General features: G+C 51.0%; 8 protein-coding genes across 8 annotated transcripts; 4 read left to right on the forward strand and 4 right to left on the reverse strand.

Moving 5' to 3' along the window:
- Positions 1 to 78: 78 nt before the first annotated feature.
- Positions 79 to 1,501, reverse strand: N7482_006303 (uncharacterized protein; the record flags this gene model as incomplete). Its single annotated transcript, XM_056688428.1, has 3 exons — positions 79 to 887; positions 938 to 999; positions 1,050 to 1,501. The coding sequence occupies 3 exons, from the start codon at positions 1,499 to 1,501 to the stop codon at positions 79 to 81; spliced, it is 1,323 nt and encodes a 440-aa protein (XP_056543983.1).
- A 1,997-nt stretch (positions 1,502 to 3,498) lies between these two features.
- Positions 3,499 to 4,896, forward strand: N7482_006304 (uncharacterized protein; the record flags this gene model as incomplete). Its single annotated transcript, XM_056688429.1, has 1 exon — positions 3,499 to 4,896. The coding sequence occupies one exon, from the start codon at positions 3,499 to 3,501 to the stop codon at positions 4,894 to 4,896; it is 1,398 nt and encodes a 465-aa protein (XP_056543984.1).
- A 375-nt stretch (positions 4,897 to 5,271) lies between these two features.
- Positions 5,272 to 6,598, reverse strand: sur2 (sphingosine hydroxylase; the record flags this gene model as incomplete). Its single annotated transcript, XM_056688430.1, has 2 exons — positions 5,272 to 5,849; positions 5,908 to 6,598. The coding sequence occupies 2 exons, from the start codon at positions 6,596 to 6,598 to the stop codon at positions 5,272 to 5,274; spliced, it is 1,269 nt and encodes a 422-aa protein (XP_056543985.1).
- Positions 6,599 to 8,396: 1,798 nt separating this feature from the next.
- N7482_006306 (translationally-controlled tumor protein) lies at positions 8,397 to 9,143 on the forward strand (the record flags this gene model as incomplete). The annotated part of the gene is made up of 4 exons (XM_056688431.1): positions 8,397 to 8,411; positions 8,501 to 8,783; positions 8,845 to 9,004; positions 9,059 to 9,143. 4 exons carry the CDS (start codon positions 8,397 to 8,399, stop codon positions 9,141 to 9,143), a joined length of 543 nt encoding a protein of 180 aa, XP_056543986.1.
- Positions 9,144 to 9,603: 460 nt separating this feature from the next.
- N7482_006307 (putative C6 transcription factor) lies at positions 9,604 to 13,651 on the reverse strand (the record flags this gene model as incomplete). Its single annotated transcript, XM_056688432.1, has 9 exons — positions 9,604 to 10,672; positions 10,770 to 10,796; positions 10,851 to 10,940; positions 10,996 to 11,066; positions 11,124 to 11,449; positions 11,505 to 12,525; positions 12,586 to 12,625; positions 12,676 to 13,229; positions 13,298 to 13,651. 9 exons carry the CDS (start codon positions 13,649 to 13,651, stop codon positions 9,604 to 9,606), a joined length of 3,552 nt encoding a protein of 1,183 aa, XP_056543987.1.
- Positions 13,652 to 14,822: 1,171 nt separating this feature from the next.
- On the forward strand, positions 14,823 to 16,294 carry N7482_006308 (glycoside hydrolase family 76 protein; the record flags this gene model as incomplete). The annotated part of the gene is made up of 3 exons (XM_056688433.1): positions 14,823 to 14,859; positions 14,924 to 15,627; positions 15,692 to 16,294. The coding sequence occupies 3 exons, from the start codon at positions 14,823 to 14,825 to the stop codon at positions 16,292 to 16,294; spliced, it is 1,344 nt and encodes a 447-aa protein (XP_056543988.1).
- Positions 16,295 to 17,447: 1,153 nt separating this feature from the next.
- On the forward strand, positions 17,448 to 19,835 carry xlnD (beta-xylosidase XylA; the record flags this gene model as incomplete). Its single annotated transcript, XM_056688434.1, has 1 exon — positions 17,448 to 19,835. The coding sequence occupies one exon, from the start codon at positions 17,448 to 17,450 to the stop codon at positions 19,833 to 19,835; it is 2,388 nt and encodes a 795-aa protein (XP_056543989.1).
- A 357-nt stretch (positions 19,836 to 20,192) lies between these two features.
- On the reverse strand, positions 20,193 to 22,530 carry N7482_006310 (uncharacterized protein; the record flags this gene model as incomplete). The annotated part of the gene is made up of 3 exons (XM_056688435.1): positions 20,193 to 21,004; positions 21,123 to 21,172; positions 21,275 to 22,530. The coding sequence occupies 3 exons, from the start codon at positions 22,528 to 22,530 to the stop codon at positions 20,193 to 20,195; spliced, it is 2,118 nt and encodes a 705-aa protein (XP_056543990.1).
- Between the last annotated feature and the right edge of the window lie 1,605 nt (positions 22,531 to 24,135).

Genomic DNA, 24,135 nt, shown 5'->3' on the forward strand with positions numbered 1-24,135 from the left:
TCTACCAACAACTGGTTTACCGTCCTTCTCTAAATGTAGTTGAATCCTTTGTGCTTCGATTCTATGGGTAACCATCGCCTACCACACAGCCTCTTGTGTCTCCGGAGATCTCCCGTCTCTGTATCGCCAGAGGCGGCTGAAGTCTTTAACACGTAAGACTTGATGGACAACATCTTGGACAACAATCCGCTTTTGAGTATGGCCCACGGATCCTGCAATAGGAGATAATGTCTCCTCTTTATGACCGCTGGTGTTGCCCAGAGACTTTTTACTGCTCTCAAGTAGGACGTCTGGTTTTGTCTCTACTTCCATGTCCATGAATGGATTAGACTCCAGCACCCTTCCATCAGCCCCAAGGGTAAACATGCTGTCTAAATAGTGCTGATTCATCAGATGGCCTGACCCGGGTCGAATGAACAATCGGCCAAGGTATCGATTTGGAAGGTAGGCGAATCGCAGTACACCCACGCGGGACACCGTATCCCTTGAGTTGGCATAATGCTCAATGTAGCGAATCGATCTTCTAACTGACGGCGCACACCCGGAATGGTTGGTTTCAACTGGCCCTTGAAATGTGCATTGAGGGTTGTTGAAGTGATTAGCGGCATTCCCAAACGTATACACCTCCAGCTGGTGAAGGAGGTCTTGGGGCAATTCATCTAATAGCCAGTCGATGACTAGACCTCCTTCAATACCCCCTTGGCTATGGAGTATAAGAACCACCTTTTCCACGGCAGGATCGAGCAGTGCTTCTTTAAGAAGGACATATGATCTTCGTATATCACCAGTAGCGTAGGTAAGGTCGCGTTGAATCAAACATTCGATGAGATCGAAAGGAAGACCGACACTCAAAAAGTAACTCAAATCAGCCTGATAGGTCCAGCCTCCTACATCGAACCTAGATTTCCAAGCAAGACATACGTGCGATTATGTATACCCGTGATTTTCCGTCCGAATGTGTAGGATAGTTGGTTGACAGTATTTTGCGTCCAGTATCGACTACTTTTCGTTAGTTGGATAGGAGGATTGATATGACATGTTGGGCTCACCCGCTGGCTATGCCGTTGATGAAGAACCATCGTTCTTTTCCATGGTGGGGCTGTTCAGCTACTGGGACATTGGATACCAGTACTCGCTGGAACCCATTGAGAACAAACAAGCAGATTGTATAGTTGATGATGATCGCAGCGGCGATGTAAAATAGCATCCAGAGAGCGGGGGTCAAGAAAAGAATTACAAACGGCAGCGAGAGGAGGAAGAGCAGCTGATAGATGGTGAGGAATGCCTGCATTATTAGGGATAGCACACCCTGGAATGACGGATAAAGCTCATCCAGCACATCCGTTTGACCCAGACGAAGGGGAAACAAGAGAGCCGGAAGAACCCATGCATACCGGATGAAAAGGCAGATGTCGCTCCATAGCAAGGAGAGCGGGGCCGCGGTGTATGGTAGCGGAGTAGTGTTTGGGTCCCGCTGCGTGAGGCGGATCTGGGGAGCCATGACCGTCCTGGAATTACGAGAGCGTAGTACAACAGGGAGGTGCGAAACTCCAGGGGCGGAGGTTGGGTAGATCGGCTTCAATTATACTTCGGTTGAACTTCATTGAGACTTGTAAATGTGACAAACGACCGCAGGCGGCAAAGCCAGCTGCAGCTGTCATGTGATGGTCGCTCTGTTGGACCTCGCCTGGTCGTGGGCAGCTAGTCGCATTCCGGGCTTCCCTCCTTTCATGCACGCACCGCGCAGGCAGCTCCACCATGATCACAATCATGACGGCCTTGAACGATATACTACATGTTCCCTTTTCGAGCTCTCGACTAAGCACTACGCTAGGTCTCCAGGAAGATGCTTAGGCCCCAGATTCAACTAACAGGGCCCATGCGTCCACTCTTATCGTGCTGACTCACGGTCCCTGGAGTTCTCCCAATGGCATGACACCTTGACCTTCAGGCAGAGTTCGGCTGTTTCTGTCGTCCAATATTAGCAGGCCATTCTTCAAACGACGTCAGATCGCTGCCAAGTTCGACTGTTCATCCCAACTCGGCCCAGTGAGGTTTGCATTATAGGAATGTACCGATTCGGTCAGCAGCTATGGCCATGCAATCAATCATCAGCGAGCTAGAGCAACCGTAGGATCGGGATAAACTAGTAGAAGTGCGCACCGGCAACGCAAATCCGGTCTTTGGCCTGCCGGTTCAATCAGCTATCTTTAAGTCTGTCCGATATGGCTCAGTGTCAGTCGACAAACTTGGCCTGCCGAGGCGAGGGGCATGTTTACGAATTTCATGGCGGCCCAGATAAGGCACTACTCCAATACGGTGTCCGGCATTATGATTCATGGAGTAGGGAGCTGCCACGTAGCGCACACCTATTCCGGGTGGGGCGAGAATCTGGGAATGTGGTAACTCAACGAGCAAATAAGCGTTATACCTGCATTGGCGACATGGTTCGTATCGGAACCAATGTTAGACAAGTAGCTTATTGATTAATTTCACCAAAAACAACACCTTTATTATTGTCAGCATTTACTGTAGTGTACGTCTCTGTTCGATACCAGTATTCGCAATAGTAGCAACGAGATTGTCAACAAGAGCTTCGACGATGTCTCGGGCCATGTCGATCACTAGGTCTATGTAGAGCTTTCTGAAATGACTCAAAAAGGAAATTTTAGCGGCGACGAGATAGAGCAGCTTATTATCGCATGCAACGTCAAAAGATATATCCATGATCAGACCAGAGGACCACATCAATAAGAATTTGATATAAAAATGGCGGGTTCCTTGTGTACAGGGGAAGAGTGACAAGGTGAAAATGCCAGGTAACTCCGGCAATCAACAAAGGCGATGACTTTGTGTGCCTTCCTGAGAAGACACTCAACTGGAATTTTGGGGTTTCAAGTGGTACAAACCATCGGCGATTTCATAGGACCCCCCCAGTGTCTATTTCCATCGAGATGATGATCTCTCCCCAAAAGAATGGTCCCTTCCTTCTCAGACATATCATCATCGCCCGCAGATCTCGGGTGACAAAGACACACCCCAAATTAGCAACGAGACAAAGCTCGGTTGCAAGCACGAATAAAGACTCGACACAATGCGCTCTCAGGGGTTTGTGCAAAAATAACAACAGCTACAATGGTCGGCTTTGGGATAGCATGGAAAGAACGATGTCTAGAAAGACTGATTACATTTGAACGGGTTCCAAGCGAAGTATAAGAACTTTGCTCCACCCTTATGTTCGCTGCAACACCAAGCCCTAACAAGAACCCAAGGCTCTCATCATCTCCTACCAAAATTAACCAAGCTCCTGTCGATATTCTCTTCGATCATTCAAGCTAGCTGCTTTTGAGAAACATGTCCCATCCTTGCAGTGGGCCCGAGCAGCCACGTCCAGCAAGGGACTCCGTAAGTGCATCACAATTTCCTATGAATGCCGCTTTTGCAGCCCGTGAGACTTATCCCCGATCAATTCATAAGCTGATTCGAACCGACATAAAGATGATAGCCGAAATTCTGCATCTAGACAACACGCGCGACCTCGGATCCTCCCTCCAGACTCAGGTCCAGCAGCTGATCCAAAATTTGCCAAAACGTCTGCGAAAACAGCCAGTCTCTCTTAGATGGAAGAAGACGCCTGGAGGGCTCTGTGACCTGCACCGGCCATTAAACGCTGATTTGATCCATGATCTGCTACGGCTGGTTCAGCATGAGGTCACAACACATTTCCGCCAGCTGGATGCATACCCTAATCTGATTCAGCCGGCGGAGGCCCTAGTCCTGGCCCACCTGCGTTCGCTGAAGGGATTGTGGACAAAGCCAAGTGCTGACAGCTCGCTCGCTCCAAGCGCTCACAGCTCGGTCGCTCCAGGCGCATGGGCATACCAGATCAACGGGTGCGCGGCCTGTATTCTGGCACGCATTGCGTCAGACAAGGAGATCATCTGTAACTTGCGAGTAGTCCTTCAAAGCCGCACTCGAACTCGTAAGAAGCATCGCCCGCGCCGGCTGAGCCTGTTTATCGACGAGTGTATTAACCAATTCACGCCCGATGAAGCAGAGGTGCTCCATAGCACTGCTAGCCAGCTTGCATACCGCATGAAGAATGTTCGGAAGGCCTGCGTCAAGACCTGGATGTCTGATCCAAACCAAAAACATACAGGCCATTCACAGCGGAGACACCGTCGTCACCGTGGCAAACAGCAGGATATTTCGGCTCAAACGCATCGCATTGAGAAGCACCAAATGCCGAGCATCACCTTGACTGATCTTTCAGAAGATGATCTTGCCACCTCATCGAAATCAACGCATCCCAACAGCAACCTGCTTGACGACAGCGCATTTCATCGTGAAGGCAGCAGTCTGTCGCGCACGGGGCAGTTATGGAATGAGCATGACCCCGAGCGCCGTCGACGATCAAGGAATCCAAGTCCAGAGTCGCATCGCTCCAGCCACTGGTCAAATCTCAACGGGCCGGCAAGGTTGGAGCGTCCAAGTCTCGTCCCCGGTCGGGTGCTTCAACAATCACGCTATGATGGCCATTCACTGGCTATTTCGGAGCATAGACGGGGGGATCTGGCCGAAAAATCCGAGACGATGACGATGTACCAGAAACTCGCGGAAGACAACCCTTATTCTCGAGCCACACCGGTTCCAGAGGCGATGGTCGACCCCCTGGGGATTCACAGTACTGGACAGGCATTCGATGGTGACGGTGTCCAGCAACAGGACGAGATGGAGGTTCCCTTCATATACCAGTATTCGCCGTCTGATTATTCCAGCAGCGACTGGACGGATGACGAGTGTGAGGACTGGGATGGGAAACCCTCGACAACCACGGGCCCATCCCCGGCAGGGACTACCTGGAGTTTGCTCTGTGAGCATCACAATTTCATTTGAAAGCTTTGAAGTGCGTTTTGGACATATTTGCTGGATGAATGATGGGCTGCATTAGGCGGGGTCCTGAGTGTGGGATGTTTTGTTTGAGCTTCACCGATGTTGCGATTGAACTGTACGACCAGTGGAGGTAACCCGGAATCAAGATAGACATTATTGACAGTAAGTTGCGACAAGTCGTAGAGAATATCATGTACAAAGAAACGACTGGCGCATTCTCAAATTATTAATACACGGGGACCAAAAAATCCCATATACATGAATCGATAGACAGTCCCACACAACCTCTCGGAGATGGCCCGCATCTCCAGGGACTGGCGAGGAATGCAATGCATAGACAGTTGGCACATATTCGAAGTTTCATCACAGCAGTTCGCCTCAATTGTGGAGTACGCTGCCGGGGACACCGTGACTGGGGCCTTTGAGGCTGTCGACAGTCTTTCGGCGAAGGCGGGTCCGCGTTGCCGGCCCCTCAGGCGAGATTACGACTGTTTCGTGCTCGCGCTCCTCGGTGACAGACACAGTCGGAACCGTCACCTTAGCTTGGGTAGCATCTATGTCGACTTGTTTCTGAGCGCTCTCTCGAGCCCGTTCGTAGCGCAGCTTAACTTCACCCTTCCACTGTGTACTGAGTAGACGGTCCCAAAAGATAAAGAAGGGCTGGGAGAAATTGGTCTTGATACCCCAGCTTTGGTGGTGAATATCGTGGTAGGCGGCGTTGTTGGCCGTGAAATGCTGAAGGGGATCCCAAGGGAAGGCGTATCCACAGTGGTCATCGACGGTCTTGATGGTCGAACAAGTGAAGAACCACATGGCTTGGCGGTTGGTCATGCCGGAAACCATGAACCCAATGCCTGTACCGGCAGTATCCAAGAGGAACCCTTCGACGGGGTGATTGTAGAGGGCGCCGAAAGCATACGGCACGTAGAGGCGGTGGTGGCGAGAGTGGAACGTCACTGGTAAAATGTTAGTTAGATACATTATTGTTTCCGAAGCTAAAGTGTTTTGGCTTACCATAGAGCCAGCGGTTCAAATGCATCGCTCGGTGCAAGAAATACTGCCAAGTATCGACGATGGACACTGCAAGCATGAACTGAAGGGCCGGAACAAAGTACCAGTAGATGAAGCTGGCCACCGAGAGCTCCCAGCTAGTGAAGGCAGGTGCGATGACCTCCGCACCGCTATCGAGGATCAGGGACTGCACCGCGCCGGGATAGGAACCGCCAGCCAGCGCCCCGGCCAGCATCACATGTCCGTTCTGGGACACCGACTTGGCCAGGCCAGCCGCGTCGACCCCGACCAGAGCCAACATCGGGGGAATGGCTTTCTGGAGAATGCGAACGCGTGTGGCCCAAACGGCCACATCATACTCCTCGCGGCCAACTGTTTCCACCGGGTCGAACTGTGACATCGCCAGACCCGCGATGGTCTGGATCACCTGTTGTAAGATCACGTCGCGTACCACTTCCCACCGGGTGACTTTGTTTCGCTTCAGTACTTCGGCCGGGGTATGAAGACGGTACTCCTCGAAGTATCCATAGACATCGATGAAGTGATAGATCATGGACATGCCCCAATAGGCGATAATGGGCAGGATCAGCGCGAGAACAGCATCGGGGATAGGCGGAAGTAGCGGCTCTCGCACGGACAAGGTGTAGGTCGGCAGCGGAGGAAGGTCGAAGGCGACCGAGGCATTGACGGCCATGGTGGGCGAGTCGAATGAGGTTTGTGCCACTGCTGGGCCAATCTGAGTCAAGTGAAACCAATATAAAGGAGATTCGAGAAACTAGGTCGGTCGCGGAGAAGAGGAATTCGAGGACGAAAGTGAGTGGCAGTCGTCAGCAAGTGCCCGGAAGGGGTCGGAAGCTGACGGGATGGGATGCAGCAGGCGCGGTCAGCAGAGCAAAGGACCTGTCAAGCGAAGATACAAGGGGAGCAAGGAATGGCGATAAGAATAAATTGAAGGAGGGGGCAAGGTCCAGAGGAGAGATAAAAGGAACCACGCGGGAACAGGAGGGCAGGAGGCGAAAAGGCGAAAGGCGACCGACAGGGCCGAATCGAGTGGCGCCAGTCGGATGCGGGCTTGCGAAGATCTTGGTACGGACGGTACGGCCGGCACCGCATTTGGATGGCCATTCGACGGCGACGAGAATCTGACGGTTATTTACCGTCTGCACTGGTATTGGCCTGCTCACCTGCATCCGCTGACTACGCAGGGCCAATAGGGTGGAGCTAGCTAGATTGTTTACTTCCCACCCCAAGAGGAATTGTGGACGCCAATCCATCCGTAGCACAGAACAGAACGAATGGTCAACGCAAATATTGCATCAGCCAAGGGGGCTCTTTCGATACCTGCTGGGACTTGAATCCGTATACAGTGGCCTGACACCCGCCGAGATGGGGAGATCTCAGTGGCTGGTTGCACTAATTTTAGACGCCGATAGCCAATACGAAGGGCGGCTTGGATGCAGCCCTGAAGCAAAGCGAGCCGGAGTGACCTGTGTGATTTTGTTGCGTTTTGCTATGACAACCATGCACTACTAATGGACTGGGAGCAGTGCCACTGGCTCTATTTGGAAGCAGTCATTGTTCATTGTGATGTATAGGTAAGGTTGAAATCTCCACCGTGATCTCCTGTTTACACTTTTATTGTTAACGACCAGGAACGATATCATTCTTTCCTCTAGGAGATATTAAAGCAATCTCCCGGTCTGCTTCTGCTCATGATGTATTGTAGGGATCATTGATACTCACCTAACGGCCAATGCGGGGTCATGAACAGATGTTTCAATATTGAATTGTGTGCTATCACAGGACAGAATCCTCACTTAATCATTGCTTTGGCTCAGTACAGGGGTCCCATTGTATTTGCCTCTATGTAGACCGAGTAATTAAAAACGCGTATCTTATAGCGTGCTGACAGACTGCTAAATATAGTAGTATTGGCGATAGGGAAAACTTTACATTCAGAGTAAGTTTTGGTGCCTCTTCGTCCAAGCTTATTGGATGCTGTTTGGTGCTGTGCATATAATAAGCCCCTTCGCAAGATTTGAGTCGCCTGTTATACAAATCCACAACTCATGAAGGTAGGGGCATAGTGTATGGTCTCCCGCCTCATCACCACTGCCCGAAGGACATCGTTAATAAAGTCTGGATGGAGTTCCGTATGCCGACCCACACAGCGCACACCCCACAACGTTAACAGGGCATTACTGAAACAATGATGTCCAATGATGGGAAGTGGAATTGAGTTCGATATCGAGAACTAATTGGAAACAACTAATTGGAAACAAACAAGCGTAAGCGAATCGAAGACGAACCAGAAGTGAAAATAGGCGATAATAGAGCGCCGGTCCCGTGACCACAATAAGCAAACAGAGCAAACTCCCCCACCAACGTGGAATTAAAAAAACTTCATTTCCCCTCCTTTTCTGTTTTTCTCATCCCCTACCCCTCCACCTTGTCAATTTCCTTTTGTGAGCCATAACTTCTTAACCGCCGCCATGCTTATCTACCAGGTATGTCGGAACCTACCTGTGCCGAAAATTGCGCAACCTTCTCGCCATATAAGATCTGCAAACAGGGGACAGAAAACTGACGATCCCAGGACATTGTCTCCGGAGACGAGATTCTCTCCGATACCTTCAAGATTAACCCGGCCAAGGACTGCCCCATCTTGTGGGAGGCCGACTGCCGCAAGTACCTCAAGAAGAAGAACGAGGACTTCGCGCTCGAGGGTGCCAACCCTTCCGCCGAGGAGGGCGAGGAGGGTGGCGATGACGATGAGGCCGTCATGGTCCACGACATCGAGGAACAGTTCCGTCTGGTCTGGCTCAAGACCGAGGAGGGCCTGAAGCCTTCCAAGGACTCCTTCAAATCTCACCTCAAGAGTTCGTGCACCCCAGCCCCCGCTCTTCCTAGACGACCTGTCTAACTTTCGCTATAATTTAGGCTACGTCAAGAAGATCCTCAAGCATCTCACGGAGAGTGGCGCCAGCGACGAGACCATTGCTGAGTTCAAGGCCGGCGCCGCCGGTGCTGTCAAGAAGATCCTTGGCAACTACGACAACTACGATGTTCTGATGGGCCAGAAGATGGACGGTGATGCCATGTGAGTATTCATTGTTGTTGACGTTGTTCTTCATATACTAACCAATCTTCCCAGGCACGTCCTGATTGACTTCCGCGAGGACGGCGTTACACCCTTCGCTACTATCTGGAAGCACGGCGTCAAGGAGATCAAGGTCTAAACGTCTGATCCCAACGGGCGACCACAAAATGCACTTGACATGAAGAAAGAGAAACTTATGAAGAAACGCGGGCTCTCTGCATCCATGCCCAGATCGGACGTGGGGATTGCCCATTCCCTTTCGCCGGGCCGTTTGTCTGTTCCTGGCTTTACACGCCGCATCTTCGTATCCTAATTGACTGATCGATCTGATCGTCAAGAGTTACGCCTCATGAATCAATAAACTGTTAACGTTTTCATTACAAAAATTCCACTAATATTATGTACATGCTACGAAGTGCGTTTGATTTGCCGTTCTTCGAGCGCGTGTTATAGTAGGTGGTATAATCAGCGCATGCAGCTGCATCTTTGCGAGATGACATGAGCTCAGCTCCGGGGCATTGCATGTATAACTCAGCCAGTAAAAGCACTTCATGAATTTTTAACAGGTATCATAAATGTTTTCTATTACCACCAACTTTCTAGTAATAATCCGTCCAATCACTGGATGGAACTCCGACATTCCCCGAGACATTGTCTGTCCAAGCTGGCGGAATGTTTACATCAACAGGTGAAGGTGCCCCCAGCTGGCCATTGTAAAGAATGCCATCGTCGGCGTTAGCAGCAGGAACCCTAAGGTTGGCAAATTCCAGCCCGGAAACAGGGTCCAATTCCATGAGCTCATCAGCAACTGGGAGGTGCTGTCCAAAGACAGCATCCCATTGATCCCAATCAAAGTTCAGATTAGGATCGACCATAGATGGCGGAGTGGGAACGCCCATTGAGGGTGAATTGGGAGTAACTGGATCCATAAAAGACATGCCTGGAGATGCAGCGATATGGGAGAGGATTTGTTGAGGTCGAGCGACTGGAGCTGCAGAAGGGGCAGCTGCAGAGTGAGTCGAGGAGGGGGTTGACTCGAGAGATGATGCCACTTCGGGAGAAGTTACCATGGTGGCGGACGTAGCTAGAGTGTTGGCAGCTGGGAGAGTGACGGCTGCGGGCGTGGGGTCGTATTGTGGAGTTGGAAGTGGGTCGGAAGTTTGGTATGGTGGGGGCAGTTGGTATGAGTATCGAAGGGGACTGGGCCTGACAGAGGCGGCGGATACTGCAGGGTTAGGACGAATGTGAGAACGAGTCATGCTGTAGAACATGCGGTTGAACTCGGCTAGTTGGCGATCGGGAGCAGAGGGTTGACGTGGAGGCATGGCTGAGATCATGGGTGATCCAGGCACAGAAGATGTCCCTGAGTAGCATGAACCGCGATTTTCCCCTGCTGGCGATGCTATGCCCGCCTGGATTTGATCTTGCTCGGTCCAAAGCAGTTGCGGGTTCAAACCAGCCTTTTGCCATGCCTTCTGGCGTAAGCGGCGGATCATGTCCCAAGCTTCACGACCGCCATCTTTAAGCGGCCGTTGGGTGGATATACCATCTTCGCCACCCACGACACCTCCATCTGGCCCAGACAGAGCCAATATTCGGTCGATAAAGGCACGCGATTTGGAAGCTTCAGGGCTGTACGGCCGTTCGTACAGATCAATGAGCATGATCCTGTTGAAGATCAGCCGCTGTAAATAGGAATGGGCCTATAGGGAGAGGAATGGATAAAAATAAAGTATTGGGGAGCTTCCAAGCAGAGAACACTCACATTGTCGCGTGCATGGGTTGATGATTGCTGGAGCAGGTCAGTTCAATCTCTATTTCTTGATGTCAATGTCGTGTGACGTACCCAGGCCAACTCCATTGGAATGGTTGGAAGTCAGGGTCGGTCGCAAGCTGAATGAACTTCTCCATGAACCCGTGGCAGTGGCGAAGTGCACTGTGGTGGTTGGATATTAGATAGAACTTGCGGAGGCGGTTCGTGGGCCGCTTACCTTTGTCGTGCCGCCGGCCAGATACGGCTGCGCGCATTCTTGAGAAAGGGTTGATATGCAACACAAAATGCCTAATGTCACAGGGAAGTCAGAAGAAACATCCAATGAGAGAAACTAATATCACCAACCTTATCAATATACAAGGACAGAATGATTCGCGCCCACTTGTGGAAAGAAACAAGTACTGGTGTATGATATTGTTCGGGACAGCCATTCGGACCCTCCCCTGGAAGCTCTATTTCGGTAGATCGAGCTTCGACAGGAGACTTGGACATAGATAATGCCCGGCCCAATGATACTGAAGCATTATTAGTAGGTTGGCCTTCGGGAATCCTGTTCACTATCGAGTTCAGTTTCAGTTGGAGTTCGAGAAGAATTGCTCGCAGTTCCTCCATATCTCTACGGGTGACGGGTTTTGTGCCGAGCTGAATCTTCAAAATTCGCCGAACCGCGCCTGATATTTTTTGTCAGAGTGTGAAACAGCTTCGATCCCTCGACGAAAAACCTACGAGCCATGGTGTATTTCCCCTTGGTCGTCAAGTAGAAGACATTCACCATCGACGGACCACCGCAGACGGATGGATCATCGGGATTATCTGGTAGCCGTTGGTTGGTGGCAAGGAGTTGCTCGTATCGCTCCGCCGCTGGAGTCCCTAGTAATGTGTCCTTGATCTCGCTGGTCTCTCCCACGTCCCAGTAATTCTCGTCGCCAACAAGTGGGGGGAGCCCGCTCGACATTGCAACCACTCCGTCCATATGCATGATGTGCCACCAGAGTCGTCGTCGGTACTCTGCCTCGCAGGGCTCGATCCCGAACTTGGCTGGATCTCGATGCAAGCCCATCGTCTGAGCCACTCTCATGGCGAGGCTCACAAACAGACTACTCGTCAGAGGCTCTTCCTCTTTTGACAATATAGTTTGCACAATGAGATAGGCCGCTAGTCCCTGAAGGGAGGGGCTGCGAGGAAAGGAGATCTTGGTCAACCAGCGGGTTACCTCTTCGCTATACATTGTAGACAGTGAAAAGCGTGAGGGTGCATTGAATTCCGCCTTGATAGTCCGGATGGAGATGGTCACAGAACCGCCGTACCAGATAGCATACAGCAGGGGTATGAATGAAGGGTTAGGGCACGGCTCTCCAGAGTAGCTGGTGTAGTCATACCAGTCCCAAAATGCATTGTAGAGCTTCAGGATAGTGGGAGGGTGAACGACAGGGCTTATGGCGTGGACGCCAGACATAAACCCCTTGTATAAAATATGGCTTTGGCGCCGTGTAGGAACATGCTCAAGCATCTCTGGCTCAACAACTTTCTCATTGACCGACGGAGAATCACCAGAGGGGAGAATGATGGATTGCTGGAAAGCTCCACCTCGAGACCGAGAGGTAGCCGAGTATACAGAGCTATCAATCGGTTCCTTCCACGGCCTCTGCGACCCGTTAGCAGGGTCATTGGGGCCGTCATTCGCATTTTCTGATGATACGTCGTGCGACCGATTTTGATCTCTCAGTAACTGATTGAGATCATTGATCTACATCTTGGATTAGAACTTCTTTTCGGATGAATGTGGGCTCGACGGATACCGACATACCTCGTGGGAGATATAAGCCCAATATGTTGTTCCGACATATCTGATACTGTCAGGCGATTTGACCTAACACAGGGTTGTTCTTCCACTCACCTGGACCTTCCGCCATCTTCCAAGCTTAAATGCCCCAGGTTCAAGCTCCCAATTGGATCAACAAGATCTGTCGCTTGACCCGATGGGATTGGAAACTCATCCCCACTCGATTCCGCTGCAACCCGGCGTGGACTTGATGGCCGAGAGGAGACTGGTTGTCCGTTCCGAATGCTACCACTCTGGCGCAGTTCCTCCAGGTGAGCAGACTCCACGCCGCTGGGCGGAGCTACACCCTGCCTCTCTGCTTCCTCAAGGGCTTGTGTATTACCGCCGAGTCGTTCGATCATCGACATCAGCTTGTCCAACCGAGCCTCAATGGCGCGCGGATCCGCCTTCTGGCTACCTGGTGAACCTTCCCGTTTCAAGTGTCCGTACATCGATTGCAATTCATCCACGTCCTCCTCAAGTGTTCGGGGCGTCTCTCTCCTCCGTTTCACACCATATCCAAATCGAGTGGGTCCTTCGTGCGCGCTCTCAGCCTTTTGCGATATTGACGATGCATCATAGAGGCACTGGGCGCCGGTCTTCGCGCAGTTGCCGCATACTGGGTGGACCTAAGGAGAGCTGAGTGTCAGTTGGACCATGCACCATGGATATAGATGGGAGGGCCGGCCTATGATACCTTATCGCACTTGACCTTCCGCCGGCGACATGTGTGACAACTGTAGCTCGCTCGGTTCCGAGTAATCTGACGACCTCCGGCGGACGGTCCCCGCGCCGATGACGGAGCACGTCCGGAGGGGGATGCGCTCGGCGGCGGCTGGACATTTGGCGGACTGGGGTCCATAGTCCCTGGCACGCTCGGAGGGGCGAAAGGGGGTGGAAGAAGCGCACTGGGGACTGCGAACTGCACAACCTGCGGGATGCGGATTGCGAATTGCGAATTGCGGGGAATGACTGGGTGCTCGCCGGTGCCGAATCGGCGAATGACCGCATCGACATTAACTTTAAGATAGGCGCCTGAGCAATCGGGCATCGATCCGCGCCCTATACGAAATATACGAAGCCATGTGTAAAAACTTTGCAAAGAACGGCAATTGCAGTCTATCACTAGCTCGGGAGATCATTTGTACCTGGCATCTAGCATTGGGTCGCGTATCAGCAGGCCGCATGGCGCTTAAATGCGGCTTAAATGCACCCTGGCGCCTTTCTAACACATACTTTAGCCGTGCGAACTTGCCAAGCTTGATCACACTGCTTTTAGCATTCTACTTCGCGCTCCACACAGAGTGAGAGAGGAAATAGTTACAATACCATGCTCTTTTAGTCTCTCAGTATGGGCTCGAGGCCTTCTTGAGTGGCCATTCATCGGTGGTGAAACCGAACAACGGTCTGTCAGATTCGATATTTAAAGACAGCCAGCATCAAATCTATCCAGCCGAACAGGTTCATGTTATGTGTATGATCTAGGCGCCCAGTCCGAAACAAAATCCCTCTCCGCCTGGAGATGAAGGATTGCCTGTTCCGAAGCCGACTCATCATTCACACGCAGTTTGCAAAGCCGCGGACTTGGCACGGATGCGCGGCCGGCGGGGCTAGCACTAAACGTACGCGTCCAGAGCATCCGCCGCTCATTGCCAAGCCGGCCAAGTCTAAGCTATTCGCATTTCGTCGCCGTATCAGGCACCGGAATATGGCTTTGGGATCGTTTCAGGGGCAGTTTACGGATTCTCGGCGTCTCGGCGGTGGCTATGCGAGTGAGTAGCCAACCAGGACTGCGTACTTCCTTTCACCAAGTCTGTTGTTTGGAGACTGAACCACCCGTATTCTTGCTCTTTTCTAATTCCGCCGACGCCAAGCTGTATAATGGATCTTGGAACAGCTTTCGTCATGCCCAGATGTGGGCATTTTTAGAAGTTGGTCAAACCAGAGTTCTATTATTACTCTCAACAGCCCAGTTGAGCCGAGAATGTCGCGAAGGAAGATTTTTTCTCTCTTCACTGACAGATTCTATCAGTCAGTACGTTAAAACAATCAACATTCTGAGCACGCTTCAAGCTTGAAGCCCCATTTGGCTTTTCTTGCCCGGGAATTTTGAACCTGACCGACCATCTTCCGCTCATACAACACTCATGACTCGCCAATGGCTCAATGCAAGACCATGGCTTTTGCTCTCAATAGGACTTTCAAGCCTCAGCTCACCTGTCATGGCAAGGGGCATCTCTCTTGACCTGGATAGCTCTGGTCAGTATATTCACGACTTAGACGTATGAAAAAGTCAAACTCCATTGCTAAAGCCGGGAAGCAGACTCCATCAAATCCGCAGCCAGCAGGGTAGCCTACGATTTAGCAACTTTCTATACAGGTAACAATACAGGAGATGTGCCGGGTAATCTTCCAGATCCATACTACTGGTGGGAAGCAGGGGCCTTTTTTGGGGCTCTGATCAATTACTGGGCTTATACTGGGGATACAACCTACAACAAAATCACTCTCCAAGCGATGGAACACCAGTCTGGCACAAACGGCGACTTCATGCCCATCAACCAGACGTATACGGAGGGTAATGATGACCAATGCTTTTGGGCAGTCAGTGCAATGATGGCTGCCGAGCGAAACTTCACCAACCCATCTTCTTCCCTGCCCGGCTGGTTAGCTATGGTGCAAGCCGTCTTCAACCAGCAAGCCCATCGGTGGGATAATTCTAGCTGTGCCGGTGGTCTACGTTGGCAGATTTATACCTGGAATGCTGGATACAATTACAAAAACACCATTTCCAACGGCTGCTTTTTCGACATCGCAGCGCGACTGGCGCGGTATACAGGCAATGCAACCTACGCTGAGTGGGCTAACAAATCCTGGAACTGGGCGAAGCGTGTCGGATTGATTACTTCCGACTACCAGGTGTATGATGGTACTACTGATATATCCAACTGTACCTCGTACGACCACACTCGATGGTCTTATACTGCTGGCGTCTACCTTCATGGAGCTTCCGTGATGTACAACTACGTAAGTCGGCTGATATGTGAAGTTGCTATGGCTCAACAAACTAATTATCTAACTCACCCTCCAGACTTCCTCTCTCTCCACCAACTCATCATCCAACTCCTCTTCCACGTGGAAGACACGAGTAAATGGGCTACTTGCCAACGCTAATCACTTTTTCTCCACGAATGAGTCCAGCACGAATGTCATGTATCAACCACCCTGTGAGTTGACTGGCAGGTGTAACACCGACCAGTTGTCCTTCAAGGCATACATGGCCCGCTGGCTAGCTGAAGCCATCCAGCTGGCGCCATATACCTACGACACTGTTATGATAAAGCTCCGTGCCACTGCAAAGGCCGCTGTCGCTCAGTGCCAGGGTGGGTCTACCGGTACCTATTGCGGGCATCGCTGGTCAAGCGGTAGCTATGACGGTACTACTGGAGTTGGACAACAAATGGGCGTCCTTGAAGTTCTGCAAGGACTCCTGGCTCCTGACAACAGTGGGCCATTGACTTCGTCCACTGGTGGGACAAGTGAGGGAGACAGTGCGGCTGGAACTGGCTCTGATGAAGACGAAACTACCATTCATTACTCGGCCATCACGGCTGGTGATACCGCTGGTGCAGCAATCTTGACTGCAATTGTTATCGGGTTAACACTTTCTGCCGTTTATATGATGCTTGTTTGATATCTCTCTGTCTATGGTGTTGATCAAGAAGCAGAAATTTCCCCGATACCCATGATTCGGGCTTGGATTTCTGTGCTGTTGATTGACCAGGTGCAACTTGCTAGTTCCAGCGCTATTCAATGCTTATAAATGCTTCATTGCCGGTCGTTCATAGGTATAACTTCTGATTTCCGCGCAGTCACCACTTCCTTCGGTTTCTTATTGTCCAATTGGAGGCATCTTTCCGCAGTAACTCGGCGTTCTACACGGTATCTTTGGAGCAAGATTGCTCCAAACTATGTGTCAAGTTTTGTCGCAAGATTCTGACTCCACTCCTCCGCCAATAAATTTCTCTGCATCTCTACGCCTCCTATTTTACTCCATCTCGTTGATTCGACTTAGTTGCCAGCCACTTGGCGGGATAGGGGTCCCAACACCTTTCAGCTACCACCAGAATATCCGGTATGTATGAGAGCATAGGGATACAACATTCGAATTTTGGTCGGTGAAGGCAATCATCCATGATTAGGCTAATCGTCCCTTGTCTCGGCGGAAGCTGTCGTGAGTCTCTTCCATAGTGGGAAACCAAACATCAGGCATGAGAAAAGGCCCGAGCTGATCAGCAATCAATGGGACAGCAAGTCCAAGAATGATGAGAACTTCTGCAGTTCAGCCTGAGCTGGCCAGTGGAGGCGTCTGGCTAAAGCTCGATGTGTTGGGTTGTTAGCGTCACAGCGATGTGACGCTGGGATGCAAGATTTTGGAGAAGGCAGCCTTCCTAATACATTGCCGATAATTTCCCGAAGCAAGGCATTGCGAATGCCGATCAGCGGCATCTTAGCTGTTCAGGCTAAATATACCTGTTCATTGCAACTGTTCTGCAACACCGGAAAATCCCCCCAAGCAACTCCCCGGCAAAGCGTCGGGATCGACTGCGGGGCCTGCCGCCTTTGGGAGCAATGTGGAGACGAAGCTGTTGGGCCCAGCTATGGACCTTCTTCTACAGCCGACATGCAGCCGCCTGCAGGGGCCATGGGCGACGAGGGGGCACTCATTTGGAGGGGAATGGGGAATTTGAATTCCGGAATGTATAAATTGTGACGACCCGCGAGGACTGGCAGGACCTAGCTGGTGATTGCAAAGTTGCAGAGTGCCGCCGCCATCCTTCTTCATGATGCCAGCTTCTACTGCTGCAGTGCTCGCTGCACTGGCAGTATTGGTGCCGTCCACCCTGGCCCAAGCCAGTACGAGTTATGTCGACTATTCAACAGAGCCCCAGCCAAATCTCGATGCCCAAACCCTAGCGACGATCGACCTTGGATTTCCCGACTGCACCCAAGGGCCGCTGAGCAAGAGCCTGGTGTGCGACTCATCCGCAAGCCCTCATGACCGAGCGGCCGCCTTGGTTTCCATGTTTACATTCGAGGAGCTGGTGAACAGCACCGGGAACACCATCCCCGCCATTCCACGTCTTGGGCTTCCGCCCTACCAAGTATGGAGTGAGGCCCTGCACGGATTGGATCGCGCAAACTTCTCCGACTCGGGCGACTATAGCTGGGCGACATCATTCCCGTCCCCAATTCTCTCCATGGCCGCCCTGAATCGCACGTTGATCAACCAAATCGGTGGTATCATCTCGACGCAAGGGAGAGCGTTCAACAACGTTGGGCGATACGGTCTCGACGTCTATGCGCCAAATATCAATGCCTTCCGCCACCCTGTCTGGGGTCGCGGTCAGGAGACCCCTGGGGAGGATGCCTACTGCCTGTGCGCCACGTATGCGTATGATTATATCACCGGCATCCAAGGTGGTGTGGACCCCGAGCATCTGAAATTGGTGGCGACCGCCAAGCACTATGCCGGCTACGATATCGAGAACTGGGACGGTCATTCCCGGCTGGGTAATGACTTGAACATCACTCAGCAAGACCTGGCCGAGTATTTTACTCCGCAATTCCTGACGGCAGTGCGCGATGCCAGAGTGCATAGTATCATGTCCTCGTACAACTCCGTCAACGGTGTACCCAGCTCTGCCAGTTCCTTTTTCCTCCAAACCCTGCTCCGGGATTCTTGGAGCTTTGTTGACGATGGATATGTCTCCTCTGACTGTGATGCCGTTTACAACGTCTTCAACCCCCATGGGTACGCTGCGAACATATCGAGTGCGGCTGCCGACACCATGCGAGCCGGGACTGACATTGACTGTGGAACATCCTATCAAAATCATTTGAACGAGTCCTTCTTCCACGGCGAAATCTCACGCAGTGAGATTGAGCGCGGAGTCATCCGGCTTTACTCCAATCTGGCAAGTCTGGGATACTTCGATGGGAAGGACAGCCCGTATCGCAACCTTGCGTGGTCGGATGTCCTTGCGACTGACGCGTGGAATATCTCCTATGAGGCCGCGGTCGAGGGAATTGTTCTACTCAAGAATGACGGCTCCCTACCACTGTCTAAAAACATTAGAAGCGTGGCCTTGATTGGGCCCTGGGCCAATGCCACCGAACAGATGCAGGGCAACTATTACGGAGCCGCTCCATATCTGACCAGTCCATTGGATGCGATTAAAGCGTCCAGTCTTGATGTTACCTATGCCGTCGGTACAGGCATCTCCTCGCAGACGACTGATGGTTTTGCCGCTGCGCTTTCTGCAGCGAAGAACTCCGATGCGATCATTTTTGCTGGTGGTATTGACAACACGATTGAGGCGGAGGGAATGGACCGACAGAACATCACTTGGCCGGGCAATCAGCTTCAGCTCATTACAGAGCTGAGTGGCCTGGGCAAGCCGTTGATTGTGCTTCAGATGGGTGGTGGGCAGGTTGATTCATCATCGCTGAAAACCAACAAGAACGTCAACGCTCTCATTTGGGGAGGCTACCCGGGCCAATCGGGTGGTCAAGCCCTTTTCGATATTATCACTGGCAAGCGCGCCCCTGCTGGCCGCCTCACAACCACCCAGTACCCGGCTAAGTATGCACTGCAGTTCCCGGCCACAGATATGGGGATGCGTCCTAGCGGTAGCAACCCGGGTCAGACATACATGTGGTATAGCGGAACACCAGTCTATGAGTTTGGTCACGGACTGTTCTATACGACATTTAAAACATCACTTGGTGGTTCGAGGGGTACTGGCAATGAAACTTCCTTTGACATTGTCGACCTTCTGTCTCGGTCACACGATGGCTACAAAATAGTTGAGCAGCTCCCATTCCTCAACTTCACCGTGAGTGTCACCAACACCGGACGCGTGCTCTCCGACTACTCCGCGATGCTGTTTGCCAACACAACTGCGGGGCCTCAGCCATATCCCAACAAGTGGCTAGTGGGCTTCGATCGCCTCGGTGCCCTCAAGCCACACACCTCCCAGATTATGACTATTCCAATCACTCTTGACAATGTTGCTCGCACGGACGCAGAGGGTAACCGGATTATCTATCCGGGCATGTATGAGTTGGCATTGAACAACGAACGGTCGGCTGTCTTGTCATTTACACTGACAGGCAATGCGACTACCCTTTCAAAGTGGCCATTAGATGAACAGCAAATTCCCCCCGCTTGATGGAATGGCCTCTACTTTGGTATGCGCTTTAACGATATTGGCTCGAGCCATTAATTTGATTTTCTAGATAGACTCCTGTTCTATATTCAAGATCACGGCGGCTCCGATATACTAAGATCAAATTTTGCACATATTGAATCTCAAGGAAAAGGCATATCTGTCTAGCTAGAGTTCTTGTACGGATTCCATGGGGCCTTCGACAATCTGGTAGCAATCTTGCTTGGAATTCCTTAATTTTTTAATGGGGATATGGGATTACTTTAGAACTAAAACACAGCATACATGCCTATGATTTACCCACAATGTCTTTTTTTTTGACTGCTCATTTTCAACACCCTATGGATCCTGATAACCCCATCAATATGTTATCTTGAACACCCATGCAAATTGATCGGCGGCTGCTATTTCGTTGCTCACGGACAGAGCGACGGAACCGTTGTCGAATTTTTGGGTTGGCACAACAGTGCCATGCATTTCCCCACCGACCACCGTAACTTGGTCGCCATCCACCCAAGGGATCGGACTTGACAATATCAGAGTACTGTTGGGCTTTGCAAGTGTATGGATGTAGAAAGCATCTTGCGAAATGGTAAACCGAACATGATCACCTTCTTCGGGCGTCACAAACCAGTACGTCGTATTGAAAATAGCTTCTGCATGACCCTTAATCCACGTACCAGCTTGGCGAAGATGCTGTTGCTCAATATCCACAATCGTTCCGTTGGCGGTAGGCCCCACATCCAGGAGGAAATTCCCGTTTTTGCTGATAATGTCAATTAGGCCGGTGACAATGCCACTGGCATTCATGTAGCTTGCGAGGGGTGTCGCTCGATTATAGCCGTAACTATAAGGATCCATTCCCAGACTACTCTCCCACTTGCGGACTTGAACACCGTCGTAACGGGCATATTCAGGGGTATCAAAATCACCAGGGAGGCCACAACGAGCGTTCATAACCACCTGTCGATTTTGCTCTGCGGCGCGATTAAACCATTCTGATGCAAACTCGATCGTGCGGTTGGGACCACCAATGTCACACCACATGATTTCAGTCCCCATGTCGGCCAAGGTATTCATCTCCGGCAGGATCTTATCTTTGACATAGTCGGCGACAGGAACATAGCCAGTGTAAGGTAGCGTCTCGTTCGTGAACGGATTGGTTGCATTCCCTTGCCCCTGTCAGTATGTGTTTGAAGCTGTGAGTATAGTATAATGATACCTCCGGGCCATGACGAAAACCCATATTCCTTGTAATCAGGATTGAACCATTCGGGCAACGAGTAGTACACGGCGCGATGGAGATGAGGTTGATACTTCTTCGACGCATCAAACAGTTCCTAATGGGAAAAGCTGTCAGTCGGCTGAGCACAATAATGCTGCAAATATAGATTTGGTGGCTTGCCTGGACAAGGTTGCGATGTGGTGTTAACGCTACTGACGTTCTCTTCGTCACATTCTCCGGGAGGTCAAACAAAGCGTATCCTTCATGATGCTTGCTGACCTGAACAAAGTAGTTGGCACCAGCATCTGCAAACAAATCGACCCACTCCTTTGGATCCCATGCATCTGCAGTGAAGTTTTGAATGAAATCATCGTAAACGACATCCGGGCCGTATGTCTGCAAGTGGTAATCATATACATCGGTTGGGTTGCTTGGCCCCTGACCCAGCCACCACCAGTACCTAACACTTCTGTTAGCAAGACTGTCGGGATGAGATTCGGTAAGAGCTGACCATTCGGCGTAGTTTTCCTTGGAGCCCACGTTTCCCCACCCAGGGACTGAGTAAATCCCCCAATGAATGAAGATACCATATTTGGCATTGTTGTACCAGCTCGGTGCTTCATGGCTGTAGACCGATTCGTACGTCGCTTCATACTGGCTGATTCCGTAGGTTGCATTGAACGTGTACTTTGAGGATTCCACATGCTGTCCTTGGATGGCCACCGTCGCTGGGCCTGATTCTCCCGCTTTGACCCCTTTGCGATTCCGTACTCCAATCTCCACAATAGCCTGATCACCCGGTCCAAGTCGTTTGATGACACCCTCTGTCACGGTCTCAAGACCTGGTGAGTCAACGTGGACGTGTACCCTATTGTTTCGCAATACGAAGGACGACCCGACGTTGTTGATGAGAACTTCAATGATCTGCACCTTATCTGTTCCCTCTATCCATTTCTGTGTAGAGCGGGCATATTGTGTTTCCAACAAAACAGAATCGGTGCTCTCCTTGGTCACGGGAAGCATTGAGAGGGCAAAAATGTGGAGCTTGGTGTCGACCGATGCTCCTCCGGGCGAAGTCGATGACCCGGTCGAGCTGGTGGGGAATGTTAGCGAGATCAGCTCTTTGGACGAATCTAGCCAATTGGTTGTCTGGAAAATGTTGGACCGGTTGTAATTTGTATTGTTTTCAGTCAGATAGTAAGAGAATATCAGATCTCCTCCGGCCGGATAGGGCCAGTTCCACCAAGCTGGAACTAGGAGTGGACAAATGGAGAAGCTGCCGTCGATGTATGTGGCCGTCACGGATCCAGAGGCCATTCCAGACTCGGAAGCGGCAAGCATCTGATAGCTGAAATATCTCGACCGAGGAACCTCGATTGTTTGCCCTTTCACGAGGATATTGTCATAGCCCGAGGCATTATATGCCGCGAAACGGTAGTTGAATCCTCCATAAGCGAATGTCTCGGGTGGCATTTGCCCGGCTGGGTATGAATCTACGAAGCGTTATTTCACATTCAATTTTCTGAATCCATGGAGAGTTTTGAATTTAAAACAAGACTCACTTCCTTGGCCGTCAAAACTCGAGTCATTCGGCTTCATGCCAAATGCCCGATTGTTGAACCATGGTTGCAAGTTGATGGGGAAAGAAGCATTTTCTGCAGAAATTGCTTTGAATTCATTCTGTGGTTTGAAAATAACCGCCACACTGGTAGTCAAGTACGCTAAAAACACACAGGTAGTTTCCTTAAGCCTGACCATAGTGACGTTAGGCAAGAAGATTGAGTGGCTTGGGTGGACCTTGTTTAGGCGAACATCGACTGACTATATATGTTACCTATCGGCTGCCGACAGCTACAGTGCCATTTCCCCGCAAATGCCAGGTGTGGAATCAAGGCAGAGCTACAACCTTGAACATCAATTCCCCTTGAATCGGATATTTTCATAGCCTTCGGAAAATTCCCCTTTATCGGGTAAATCGAACGGATCGGCGTGCGGAGACGGCGGTCTTCTCGCCGAAGCAACTCCGGCTAACGCCGACTTATCTACATCCTAACCTAAAAGACTTAATAAAAATAATTACTAAATGAGTTCAACAATGTGCTCTGTCAAAATCTGTAGAAAAGATAATTCCATACTCAACAGGAAAATGCCCTCCTCATTCAAATTTTCAATCAATACCTTTCTGCCCTCCGGCCAGGCAGCGGTCACCCGAGAAGAGAATATCCAGTTGTTCGAGATGACGGTTGGCAGCCTCTGTGCAGAACGAGTAACATCGTAATAGTAAAATGGAAAAAGACAAGAAAAAAGCCAAAAATCCATTACTCACCGACGTAGAAGATAGACTGGGGCCAATAAAGACAGGTTAATCAGCGCAAACATGAAAAACACCCAGAAGTCGATGGCATCGATGAGATACGGAATGAGGTTAATGGTCACTCCAGCTATAGAAAAGGCAATGGTCGCCAAAGCAGCCTCTTTGCTTCGGCTCGCCAGAGGGAATACCTCGGTAGAATACACCCAACTGACGGAGAGTGAGTCCTAAATTTGAAAGAAATCGTTGAGCGCATCAACATACTACGTTGTTAGCCAGGTACTGCCCTAGATAAAGGTGTAAATATATAAGATAACTGCAACGCACCTGGATATAACGTGCAAATGCGGGCTCCGCAAGCTATTTCATCAGTATGGAGTATGTGACCGGGGAGCGGGTCTGGGGCAAGTACGCCGACAGATCGACCGGTTCCCCATGAGAGACAATACTGTCTTTCTTCTCCGTAGCCGACCTTTATTGTGCGCCAAGCAGCCAAGCAGGTGACGAGTTGAGCTTAAATCGCCCGGGGCGATGGAGGAGAAATCAACTCGCATCAGCCTCGCTGCAACCTGGACTTACTCCGACCCACACGCCCCGGATTTGCCTTTCCCCAGAGTGGCCCACCACCGCCCATTTCTCCACTCGGTGGGCTCGGGCGACTGTAGCCCGGATTACCGTTTACTTGCACGACGGGGTACTCCCCGGTTCCAAACTCGAGTAGCAAGGTACGGAGGAAGGTCGAGTTTAGGATAATCATGATGATATCA

Source organism: Penicillium canariense, assembly GCF_028826845.1.
Source record: "Penicillium canariense strain IBT 26290 chromosome Unknown utg000003l_segment0_segment0, whole genome shotgun sequence".
Classification (NCBI taxonomy): domain Eukaryota; kingdom Fungi; phylum Ascomycota; class Eurotiomycetes; order Eurotiales; family Aspergillaceae; genus Penicillium; species Penicillium canariense.